This window comes from Poecilia latipinna, unplaced genomic scaffold, assembly GCF_001443285.1.
Source record: "Poecilia latipinna isolate Pla-1442-1.1 unplaced genomic scaffold, P_latipinna-1.0 Scaffold1297, whole genome shotgun sequence".
In the NCBI taxonomy this organism is placed as follows: domain Eukaryota; kingdom Metazoa; phylum Chordata; class Actinopteri; order Cyprinodontiformes; family Poeciliidae; genus Poecilia; species Poecilia latipinna.
The window spans coordinates 131,678-145,232 of NW_015113913.1; the positions used below are offsets into that span (position 1 = coordinate 131,678).

The following is a 13,555-nucleotide window of genomic DNA, read 5'->3' on the forward strand; positions in this document are numbered from 1 at the left end:
CAAAATCATCCTGGGACTAAAGTGAAGATCCTGGAGAGGCTGAACAGAAAAGATGACACACACACACACACACACACACACACACACACACACACACAGTAAATTTGTATTTAGAAATGCATGTACGACTTTGTTTTAAAGAATGCTTTCTTCTTCATCTCTCCATTTGTCACAAAAAACAAAATGCTGAACATTTCTTATTTAAGATTTGCGACGACTATTTAAAACTACAGTACAAAAACAAAAATTCAACATGCGAGAGAAAAACCTGTTTCTTACTCATAGGAAGCAGGGCTAGTATAAAGCACAAGAGAGGAGACCATAGATTAGGAAGGCAAACAAATCGGTATGATCCTTTGTAATCAACATGAAAAGAGCCTTAAAGTGATTCATCTGAGGGTTTTTTTTTCTCTGCATCAAAGTCTAATGTGTAGTGATGAAATCCCCGATTCTGACCCGAGGCAGCAGCGGCGGCAGCAGCAGCCGCAGCAGCAGCAGCGTTACGACTCTTTGATGGTGACTTTCAGAACATGGACTTTAAAGAGAAGAATCAAAAGCGGGCCCGGCCTCTCGCCGTCCCCTCCAGGCTTTCTCGGAGCTCCTGCTCCAAACCCGAGTTTTCTCCTGCTGCAGACAAAGACATTCCTACAAATTTACCAAACTAAAGAGGAGACATGTGTTACATTCACCAGCACCTGACAAGCACACAGAGAGACTTTGTTTCACTCAAATCATATTTTTTCCCCCGTTAGCGAGTTTTTTTTTTTTTACAAAAATAGAAAGCTTAAATTTAATATACAAGGACACACATGTTTTGTAGAATTATTATTTAACTAGCTTTAAACCAATATTTTCCTCCATCATCAGCACTAAATTAATATTAAAAACAAATTTACTTAAGTTTTATGGATTCAGGGGAGGAATAGTCGTGAAGGATTCAAACTGTGCTTTTCACTCTTTAAATTTAAGAAAAATGATTACAAATATTTGCTAAACAAATACTTTAAGGTTTGATTATATTTTCTTTTACATATCTGTCATAGCTGGAATTAGAGACATGTTTTAGAAAAATATTCAGAAAAGATTTTGCTTTTTTGATTTTGATGAGGCTGAATAAAAGAAAGCTTAAACTTTTCTGTGGTTCTTGCCATTGACAGAAATTTAAATATTGTTTTGCTTTTTTTCATGTCCTTTTCTTTTACAGTATTGTGTGTTTTTTCTTTTTCTTTATTTTCTGATGAGTATGAAAAGGTTAAAATCGATCAAAGTAAGTACATTGATAATATTTTAGGATGATGGGTCAAAGATTGACATGCTGGTTTCAACCAGCATGTCAATAAATATTGTGCAGACATGTTCAAACCTTTCGTCGCAGTGGGTTGAAGCTGTCAATCTTGCTCAAAAGGTTCTCAACCAGGATCTGGACGGCACAACTTCAAACAGAGGAGGATGTTTCCCCCCTACAGAAAGTACCGGTCATCATCCAAGTTTATATCTGAGCAGTTTTGTTAATGAAGACAAGCTGACAAGAGTTTGAAAACAGGAATGAAAGGTGACGGCCACAGCAGCAGGTCAGTGTGTACACAGGCTGAGAGCTGGGAATAAAAGGTTCCTGAGCTAAAGGAAGTGTAACCACTGCAGTCTGATCCCTGACTCGCACGCACTGCTTTCTGCAATAATGAATGAATGACTGGATAAATGAAATGTCCCTGTAAACAGAGCCGCTGTTCGATTACAAAGTTTGGTCAAAGCATCACAATATTTATAAGAGCATCTTTGATCCTGACCGGCTTCTAAAATGGCCCGTGGGAAATGAGGTTTTGGATTCCAGGACATGTCATGTTTTCAGTTCGTTTCAAGCCGGACATTTCCATTTCTATCTGCAAGTGTCAAGTGATTTACAGCGGCAGCAAAGGAGGAGGCCAAAATAGAAGTAGTGATGGGAAACTCCCCTCCCGACACACCTGGGTACACGCAGGCTACCGAGGTGGAGGAATACAATCATTGTTTCAGCACCAGCAGTTCTTGAACCAACAAAAAACCCAGCTGAAATTAGCCAGTTCACAGCTAATTTAACACGTGAATCAAACACTGACCTGGTGACATACGGGTGGGAGAATTTCTCTCCGACATGATTTCTTTATACTGTCATTTTTAGAGCTAACTGAACCCGCAACAGCTTTTAAATTTACTCAAAATCTAGAGAAACATGCAGTTACATTTATGCAGTACAAAGACGTCCAAGCAAGCCGTCTGCTGTTATATGGACACATTGAAACGGGACGTCATGCGAGAGCCTGCACCCCAACTCCCTGCTGGAGGGCAAAGAAACGGCTAGACAACAATAACTACCATTGGTTGTAGCTGTCAAGTTTTCAACATAAACCTTAAATGTGCTTATTATATATAAAAGAAAAAGGGATTAATCACTTTGCTACTAATTGTCAACACTAAGACAAAGAGTTAACAAGGTCCAATGGTATCTCATTTCATAGTTTAATCAAAATATTTTTTTAAAAATGTGAGGGAAGTAGGTCAGTCGTGCTAGCTTGACTTTGACAACCTTACCATGTAGATGTGCTGTGGAATTCAGTGTTTCGGTTCAATAAAAAAAACTAAAACAAAAACAAAAGAACAAAAGGCTACCCATCCACACTCCAAGTGATGGATCATCAGTAGAGTAGGTGCTTAAATTATCTAATCAACCACCGCTGTGTTCAGATGTTATTAATCGCCTGTAGTCGCCTGACTACAGGCGATTAATAAGAGTCAAGAAACATCAAGCCTGAAAACCTAACGCTGTAACGGACTAACTGTTCTGTTCTTTGTGTGGGAAATGTCTGCTTGTTTTTTGGTGTTGAATCCTGACAGATTTGTAATCTTTGCTCTGTCAACTATTGGACCTGTTGTCCCTAACGAAAATGCACAATATAACGTTTTGTTAATCTAATTATTATAAATAGAGGAGTAGGCAGTTTACCCTGTTCAGGAAGGAAAGAAAGCAAGGTGCAGATGTTCACGAGACTGAAACAAGCACAGCACACTGCATGTCCACCTGGCTCCGCCCTGCTCTGCTCCCATCAATCACACATCCCAGATCATTTACACCTGCAGTTAAAGCAAACACCAAAATGGAGCTTAAAGACTTTAAACGAAAGCTAAGAACGGGAGACGTCACACTGCATACTCAATTATGGTGGGTTTACTGCGAGTTTAGGCCTATAATTTATGTTAATTAGCCAGGTTGGGTCAGACTTGGCTGAATTTGTTGGCTCTCATTATTAATGTGGGTAACAGTGATCTTATCAGTCAGCACAGCGGGGAATTGTCATAGTCAGACTGGTCTACTTGTATCCTGATCAGCCTAAACATGCCATTAGATCTGAGTATAACTAGGTACTGGGTTTAACTTCAGACAATATACTTGAGAGCTGCCAAGTGTAATCAGTCTTCTGCCTTCAACCACTATCCAGCTTCACAGAAGTTTGCTAAAGGGCACATCAACTTCTCTTTCAAGTGTTGGCAGGGAGAAACGATGACTCATTTCTCTTTCAGGTTCAGAAATTAAAAGCTGAACTTGATACCCTGGTGGCGAACCTCGTCATGACTAAAAAATGGAGTGAAGCAAACGTGGATGCCTTATAAAGACCACTTTAGAACCCAACAACAGACCAATCAGCACTAGGACCAGCAACTTTCTGTGGCGTTTCGGTCTGCATGTTCAACTCTCTGACAGGCTGGGGATGACGTTGAAAGGAGAGAACAAAAGACGGCAGTGGTCAGGTGGTCAGGTCCGGAACAGATACAACAAAGAGCTAGTTGTGCGAAGATCCCACACGCCACCTCTAAAAGCCTCCTTCACCGAGTGTTTGGGAGGTTTCCATCAGGCCGACCTTTCTCTAGAAAGCCACAATAACTGGGGAGGCAGAAAATGATCCGCCTGAGGCTCAAACAAACCTATAGCAGCAGGAGGCAGGAGGAAAGGGAGCCAAAGATACAAGTTTGAGAGAGTGAAGAGAGTGAATGCATGAAAACTATCCTGATATGACAATGGAACAAGACCGATGTCCTCACCGTTGCACTTGTCCCCTAACCCAAATTAAGGTTTATATGAATACTAGATGGGATGCATTTGATGAGAAAGTGGTGATTTCAGAAACTTTGACATGAACATCTCTGCGATTCAGTCAGCATCACTAACAGTGCAACATCAAGCTGTAAATATCATGGGCTACTTTGTTAGGTTCACATTTTACAATCTAAAGAATCAGGGTTTTTTTTGTTTTGTTTTTAAACCATTCTAGTATTTTTCACGTTACAATGATGTTCACAGCAGGGTTTGACAATATGTCTGCAAAACTTACCACATTATAAGCATCTCATATCAGTCGATAGATAATTACTGATTAATTGTTGTTTTAAATATCTGACATACTGCTACACTGACGGCGTGACCCTTCCTATTTTATCCAGTTTTCACATCACACTGCTGTTGTTAATTTCTAAGCAGTTTTATGAGGCACAATGGTGAAACCTGAAACTGCTGCTGTGCAAGTTACTCAACAAGATGTTGCTAGGTAACCAAGGAGTAAGTGAATTATAGTTGATATCACCAACCTCATCTTTCCTAAATTTACCTCTCAGCATGTCCTGAGAGTATAAAATGAGACAGAGAGTCCCTGTGGTCTTATTGCCATCTGCAGAAATGCATTGTAATATTGATGGAACCACATGGCCTTGTTTTACTGAATACATTGCATGGATTTTAATGAAGCATTTAACAAAAGAGACGTGAATATGAGCAGTGATTGAGTCTTGCAATGATTTTATGCAACTTCCTAAAATGCAATTAAGAATCCTTCAAATTTGGTCCCTGATGGCGCAACAAAGAATTTGGGTGTCCTTTTTTAATAAAGGAAACATTTTTTGCTTTCATTTTGAGCAAGACCGCAAACATTCATTGGCTAAATTCAGTATTTCTGATGAAAGAGTAATTGTATTCCTGAGAAGAAAGTAAACATTTCTTGATCAGAGCAATCGATTAAATAAAAAAGTATTTTTAATAAAACACTGTGTCTAGTTACAGATCAAGTCTCTCTTTAATTGAAATACTGCATATGAAGTAAAAATAATTTTAAAAACTTCACATTTTAAACTAAGAAGAAAAATCCCACCCGAACTTTCAACTTGGCATCTCTTGCCTGCGTTGGAAAACGTCTGGACATCACCGCTTTGTGGCAAACCAGATGCAACTATCTAAATCAACAAGCAGAACCGAGTCCAGTCCCCTCTGACCAAAGCCTAATGAAGGAACCCTGCAACAGCCTCCAACAGCCTCACCAGATGCTACAAAAAGGTCCCATTTAAAAGCATCTTACAGCCAGAGGAAACACACACATTCAGTACCAATCTCTGCGGTTTCCTTTGAGTCGCTTCAAAGAGGCCGTGCATCAATTTTCTCCTCTTCTTTGTCACGCGCCTCAAGGGAATAAAACAAGCGAGCCTGAGTGCCGCAGTTTGCCGATGTCCCGCTACAGCGGCCACATTCGTGTTCATACGTTTCTCGAGGGAGTTCCCCAGTTCATTACATAAATATGAACTAGTTTCCTAAAAGAATATAAAAAATAAAAAAAAACTCTAGTTGCCTGTTTGTGTCAACATGGATGTATCTTTAGGCGACGCCTCAAGCACACCATCCCTGCTCGGATATTTTTGGAACAGGATTCTCGTTTTGAAACGCTGGAGTGTTCGCTGAAGAACAAACACACTCTGGTTGTTTTTTTATAGTTTAAAAGGAGATGCATTTCCTTATAAAATCCATCATCTATTAAATAAAAGCTATAAAATAAGTTTCTTGTATCTCGTTTAACTGTTTACACAGTATTTCCACAGCCTAGACTTGAACAGGAGAAACATTTCAAGATCAGTTGACATGAAAAATGGAGAAAGGACAATGTGATTGGGATCCAGAATGCCAACAACACACACACACACACACACACACACACACACACACACACACACACACACACACACACACACACACACAATGGGTTTCAGTTTTACAGAACCTCATGTGAGTGGGAGCAGCTCAGACAAAAGATGTGAAAGCAGGAGCTCCTCTGTTCAGCCAGAGGATTCCTGAAGAGTGGCATGGAGAAAATGAATGCTGCTGCCAATCATGCCTCTTTTCCAAAGCCTGGGCTTTGCCTTTCAGCCTCTGAGGGGAGAGAGAGCCCAGAGAGAGAGAAAGAGAGAGTGAGAGAACAAGAGAGAGAGAAAAAGAGAGAGAGAGAGAGACAGAGAGAGAGAGGACCCGACATGCCCTGAGCTGTTCAAAATGCACGGACAGTTTGATTCAGAGTATTTCTGAATCTGAGAACTAAACCAAAAGGCTCAAGCATGAAGTACATGGTGCAGCACATGATGGAGAGAAACAGGATTCCCGTTATTAAACTAATTGCTTTGTCACCATTAGAGGGGCGGTATTATGTAAAATCAACTTTTTGATTACATCATTTGCAATGTTACTCTCTCATCAAAAACATACATTGAGTGCTGCTTTGATTCTTTCATTCATGTTTGAGAAATCATTTAATCTCCCATGGCAACCATTCAGCTGTGCAAAACATCTGGTTGGATCTAGCATCGCGTTCGAGGCAAAGCTTCTCCTGCAGTTTCCAGGCTTCAAGCCTCACAGAGCAGCCCTCCTCTGTGACTCCACCACTCAGCTCCTTTAGACTAGCCAGTTGCAATTAGCAAATACCTGGTGGAGCTGCTGAGCTCATTACAGCAGCAGCTTCTCAGTGCAATCCTGATTAAAAAACATTGTTAAAGGGTTAATAAAGGAGCCATGTTGTGATGACTTCATCAAGGCCGAGTTTCAAAAAGAGCAGGAGCTTATTAAAGAGACAGAGGCCCAATTTCAAGGCATTAAACACAAAGTCATGTGGCTCAATGGATCATGATGTCTCTGTGAACAAAATTACCCTAAAAAAAACATATTAATCACCAGCATGAAAATTATCGAGCTCTTTTTATTTTACCATGTGATTAGCTGATTCATCACTTATTGAGACAGGCTGAGCTGCAGGCTTAACTTCTAAAGACGAGAGAAGTTAAACCAAACCTGGGAAAAAAATCCCCAATCTTTGACTTCAAAAATGAATTTGTACAAAATCATGATAAACGATGTCTGTGCAATCTCAGAAACCACATTAAAATCCTAACAGCCTGTGCGAGTTAAGTCAAGAACTGATGTGGGAGATGAAAGAGTACAAAACAACGTGAATCCAACACAAGTTTCAGGTTCAATATCCGCTAGTCACATGGAAAAGCAATTAAGGGATGCCGCCGGTCTGTCAGCCCGGACCAGAGCTCAGCTGAGGTAGGATGTTTTCCTTACCGAACCCTGGGGAGTCGGGCTGTTTGGGAAAGTTATCATCTGCTCCAAAACCAGAAAATGTATGCAAAAACTGCATCAACCAGAGATGCTTAGAGAAGTGCCTCAGTGTTTCGGTCTCTGCACAGAGAAAATATGAACGAGCGGGAAGGGAGTAAATGTAAAACTGACTCAAAGTTTCACCAGACAGTAAAACATAAAAAAAAAAAGTGGAAAAACATAAATGTTCTTTTGGACTGCAGCTACAATGGAGAGGAGAGCTGAACCTGATGTTAAACAGGAGTGAGATCCACCACCAATGATTCTGATTTAAGCAATAGAAAACTAATAAACTGTATATTGATCACCAAAATACATTATAGGTTGTGTCAACCTTCCAGACCTCTCAGGTCTTCTGGTTCTGGTTCTGCTCTCCATCCCCAGAACCAGAACCAAACATAGAGAAGCAGCATTCAGTTTTTTATGCACCACAAAATCTGGAACAAACCTCCAGAAAACTGCAAAACTGCTGAAACACTGAGTTCCTTTAAATCAAGGCTAAAATCCTGATCGGTTTAGAGCTGATACTGGAACACTGATCAATATATTTGATGTGTATTCACTTGATGATGGCATTTGACAAAATGTAACGTTTATGGCTTGTTTGATGATTGGTGGCTGTATGATGTTTATATGGTGTAAAGCACTTTGAACTGCCTTGTTGCTGAAATGTGTGACAGACAACCAAGAAAACAGGTTTGAATTGGTGCTTTGATGGTCGTTATCAATGTAATCATGTTTAATTAAAATCTGCAGACTGTTGGACTCTAACCGTGAGTTTCAACCTCTCCATCACTTTCATGGTGTTGATAGGGAGTGCTTTCATGGTCCTGATCGCTACAGTGGAACCCCAACCTGCTTTGGACCGGGTCAGATTCCCATCAGTTACCATAGAAACAGATACGAAATATCCTGAACTGAATGTGAAGTTCCTGAAATCAGTGCACTGTTTTCATGTGTGCCATTATGTGGAGCATACAGACTCAAAAATAGACATTTGCTGATAGAACAACACACTCAGGTCAGTAATTAAGCCAAAACTGGGCAAAAAAAACCCCCACTTTAAATAAAAAAATCCTGCTATCCATTTATTAATCCAAAAAATAAACAGATTAGTAAACAGTATTTTTCTTTTAGCTGTAGATGCATCCTTTGCTACAAATGATTCACTAAAGTTATGTTATGTAATTCCATTTTAGGCAATAACATACATTTTTGACTTCTTATTTATAAAAGTATTTGAATTATTGGCTTATTTGCATCTTTTAATGCATCTCTAATATTGTGTAAAAAAAAAAGGCTTAAGCATTTAAATGAAAAAGATGCACAATGTGACAATTTTTTAGCCGATTAATCGATAGAATAATGTTTGTGCTGGTATTCCGTTCACTGGAGCCAAACTTTCTGCCCGTATTTTCAAATGACATAATTTAAGATGTCGTTTGGTTTCATATGTAACTTTGCAAACTGAGGTAGAATATCGTTTTTAGAAAGAGTATGCTCTTGCATCTTATAACGTTTTACTCAGTCTTTTCCTAGTTGGACTGTCAAAGCTTGATGCAGCATTCACTCGAGTCACCAGATGTTCCTTTTATTACATCTTAATATGTTAAGCATAATTCCTGGATGATGGCGCATTTCCCTTTTACAATGGCTGTTCAGTCTGGTGTTGAATGAGTTGAAACATCAAAGCAAACTAAATATAATCACAAGCAAACCAGTCCGTCTGTTTGATGATTAGCAGAGCTGAATAACTGCATTTTCACTGAATGACCTGGCTAACACAATAGTCTTGTGACACCATGTACTTCTACCTGCTGATAAAGCCACTAAATAGAAAACGATATCGCTGTTGACCCACGAACAAAGGCTAACGCAATTATAGGTTGATGACCAACTCATTTTTGACGGAACTCCAGCAAAAGTCGAAAGTCTTCTTCTGATTTCGCCGTTTCAGTTTCTGTGTTAATGTGGAAGGAGCCACTCCCAAAAGTCTAAACCCTAAAACAACAACTAAGGAGCAATGCATACACTGACTTAGACTTGGTATCCAAGAAGAGAGTAACCTCATGCCATTACATGCAAAGAAGATAAATAAATAAATAAAAAAAATCAAACATCCAGAGTAATTCACAGCTTCATCACTTTTGGTCTTTTTGCCACTATAGATGGCTGAAATGACCGATGATTGTACACACTGCACCAAAGACATGAATAACAGCGTGCACAGCTGTGCTAAAAGAGACGACCACGTCATAAACTACTTTGTTGCTGAGGCTCCAAAATGTAGGATTTGGAGGTTGGATGTTTGTTTGTGTTGCGTACGTTTTTTTTCTCCCTATTTTAACGCAAACAAAAAAGCCTCGAGGCCGTTTTGTTCCTTCTCTTGATTAAGTGGAAATTGAAAAACTTTTTTAATTAAGTGTGAATTACTCTGCTATATATAGTTGGCTGGTAATTGGGCTTAGTTTATAGCCAGTGAAAATATCTGAAGAGATGAGCAGGAACAAATTAAAAAAAAGAAAAGAAAAAAAAACTTACACAAAGATGATTTCATTTCAGATTAAAACACTGAACTGACTGAAGGCTGAAAATGACTCATCTCTTTGTATTTTTATGCATTTCTACTGTTGTGTAAAATAAGCTTAAGTGGTTAAGTGAAAACTTTGCGTAGATTTTTTTTCTATCTGATTATCGATTACTAAAATAATCCTTAGTTGCAGACGTGGATTAGAATTATCTTTTCAGAAACCACAATCTGAAGAATGTGATAATTATTTAATTAGTCATCAGAATAATCTACAGAACAATCAATTACTGAAACAATCGTTCCTTTCAGGCCTATGTTTAAGAAGCAAATACTAATTTCTATGGGCAAAAGACTAAACTATAATTACATTACATTTCTTTCTAATGTTTATTATTAAGTATAACTTCATAAGAAAATAGGATATAGTCATACAAGCACAAATTCAATGTATTTTATTCTGATTATATGTCAAACAAACACAAGATAGCGCAAAACTGAGAAAAAGGAAGGACAATTACACAGTTTTAACAAATAACCAGAGAAGTGTAGCTCTGTACTTAGCCTAGCTGAGCCAATATTTTGAATAAAACGATTACAGCCAAAAGTCTTGGGGTTCTTTTTCCTGCCAGCTTATCAGATAGAGTCTAAAGTTTTTGCTGATTCTTCTTTGCAAAATAGCTCAAGCTCAGTCAGTCAGGATGAATGCTGGTCCAGGAGTCCCAACTGGATTTAGGTCAGGACTTTGAGAGGGTAATCGTTAACATGTGATTATGCTTTGATCTAAAGAAAATTTGGGCTGTAGTTCCGGCTGTACGTTTAGTGCTGGAAGGTGAACTTCTCCCCCTCTCTCAAGTTCTGTGTTTTACTCTGTATTTAGCTCTATTAAGTCTGACTCAGCTAAAGAAGAACAACCACCCCACAGCATGACACAGTCATCACTATGCTTCACCGTGTGGATGGTATGTGTAGTGTTATTTGGGTAACTTGCTCGCAATGTATTTTATTCATTAGTATCAAAATAAAATGTTCTTTTTCTCGTTTTCCTCTCACCTCAGTTACCTGCTGTTTTTGTTGTGCTTATCTGATCACATCTCAATACCAGACGCTAACGTCTAACTATGAATACCTTAAATAGAAACACAGGCAGACTGGGATACATTCACAGCTGACTTTATAACAAGGCCTACTTACCTAGAAACTTTTTCACCTCCTCCACGCTCATGTAAATGTTGACACGAGGGTTGTTGTTGTTGTTGTTATTGTTGTTGATGTGGACGCCTGAGGGAATGCTGTGGCTGGCGAGGCAGCCGGCGCCTTCCAGCAGCAGCAGGAAGAAGAAGCCCCCGAGCCTCCACAGCACCGAGTGAGGCCAGCCCCGGCTCTCAGACGGGCTGCCAGCGCTCACAGTCAACCCCAACATAGCAGTGGTCGGGTCGTCTGGCTCGCTGTTGTGTTCCCTCCTCAACAGTCGATAGTTTCTTTCTCATCCGTCCGTGAAGTTAATCCGTGGAGGAAACATTACGAGTTAAATTACGCCGCAGCGTCACTAATCACTGTAACTAGTTTAGCCACAAATCTGTTTTTTTAAAAGTCTTTTCTTTCGTGCTGAAACAGGCTAAGTTAGCCAGAGGAGGCTAACTTGAGTTTAGTTGTGCTAACCCTCGGCGGTCAGACTGTCGTTCACCGTGCTCGCGCTCAGATTTACGACGTTTTCCAGCCGGATAAGAGACGTACTGGATATCGCCACATTGATGCACATTGATTTGTGCGGTTAAAAACGAAACAAGGGTGAAAAAAGTACCCGAAAGCAGTAGAGTCGCTAATACATGAAGCCTTCTCCCTCCTTGGTATGTCCTCCCGTTGCTTTTTCCTCACTATCTCAGTTTTCACTCGGAGCAGGGAGGAGGGGGTCCGCGGAGACGCTCGCTGCTCCCACCGCAGGAGTTGAGTGCTGCCTTCAGGTTCTGTGGGAAATATTTCTGAAACACGTCCGATTCAGGTACGTTCGAGTTAAAACGAAGGTCCATAAATGCTCTGACTATTCTGTAAATGTTGGAGTATGCGTCCCAATGAGGCGCATTTGTCAGATTAAAAGTAGACAACTTTTAAGTAGTTATTGTGGATACTTTTTAGTAAATCACATTATTAGATATACTTATGGTATTTTACACTGAACAGTCGTATATGCATTAGCTGAATTATAAAGAGATTAGGTTTTAGAGCGCAAGGACCTCACCTTGACGTGCTTTAGAAAAATAGGATCCTTTAAAGCCACATAAGCGAGAACTCAAATTTTATATCATAATGACGGAATGTCTGAAATTAGAGGTGGGCTGTGTAGGGTACTGCATATAGGGGGAAAAAATGCTAATTTTACATTTTATCCCAAAATGATAATAACCCTTTCCATGTTTTGTTTATGGAGGGTATCGTAGAAAATAAAACGACAGCAGAGAGTGGTGCCCTTGGAAAACATTTCTGTCAAGCCTTAAAAAAAGGTTTTTCTATAACATCAATTATAACAAATTAACATTTATATACAGATTAAGAAATATCCAATGGAACAATTACTGCTAACAATCTCTTTGAAATGAATCTAAAACTTTTTTTTACTGTTCTTGTTATATACTTTGCTGTTATACATTGACACAGGTTTCTGGCGAATTTCCAATAGTAACTTCTGTGTTTCTGTTGCCTACAGTATAAATATAACATGGCACAGACACTCAATTATTTTAGCCACTGGCCAAAGTCTGGATGAGGAGTAATATTCATATATTCACCACTCATAGAAGGTTGATAAAAAATTAGATGTATCCAAAACTCTCTGTTAGAGGACTACAGAAAAGAGTAGTATCCTTTATGGAGTCACCAAGTTCTCATAAAGGCCAGATGCTATCAATATGCTAACTAGACAATTCAGATAAAAACCTACTTGCCACAGCTAAAAAAACTGATAATGGGTCACAATTGCATTTTTTTATTGGAATAATGAACCAAAGCATACTGCCAAATAAACACATAAATGGTTCACCAGACTTAAAATGAACCATCTTCAGTGGCTTGACTTAAAAATATAGAACTTTATTCAGATATAATGAAAAAAAAAGCCACTTATTTTCTAACATTCAGAAAGGACAAAGAAATCTCAAACCATTTTTATCATTTTTATTAATAAAATATCCACCTACAAAATGATCTATAAACACTATTTACAGAGTAGCAAGCAGTGATGCCCGCTAAGACAGAGTAAGATATTTTACATAGAAAACACTTGGCAGAGGAGATCGATTCATGGGCTGTGGTGAGAATGTATTGTACATTTTCTATTGTTTCATAAGGATACATGAGGAAAATGTAGGGACTCTGAGCATTCTGTGATTATTTCCCTGAGGGACAAACCTGCAGCTGGAGCACAAATAAAACCCTCTCCTTGTGTCTCTGCATGGAAATGAGGTATATAAGGTCTCTTATCCAAATTTGCTTAAAACGTGTGAAAATAGTATCTGCCAGCAAACGTCATAAATAACGTGGGGGTCAGTCGTCCGTCGATCCCTTCCTTTTCCTGCAAACAAAACTTCCAG

At 39.2% G+C, this 13,555-nt stretch overlaps 1 protein-coding gene across 2 annotated transcripts in view; it reads right to left on the bottom strand.

The window, feature by feature from the left end:
- ryk (receptor like tyrosine kinase) overlaps positions 1–11,933 on the bottom strand; it is a 48,089-nt gene extending 36,156 nt beyond the window's left edge. The window contains exon 1 of one of the 2 annotated variants that reach the window (XM_015055133.1): positions 11,163–11,933. In XM_015055133.1, the coding sequence (XP_014910619.1) occupies positions 11,163–11,391 (229 nt within the window). In that variant the 5' untranslated portion in view covers positions 11,392–11,933. The remainder of the gene's footprint in view (positions 1–11,162) is intronic. The other variant, XM_015055132.1, reaches the window with a different exon arrangement.
- Between the last annotated feature and the right edge of the window lie 1,622 nt (positions 11,934–13,555).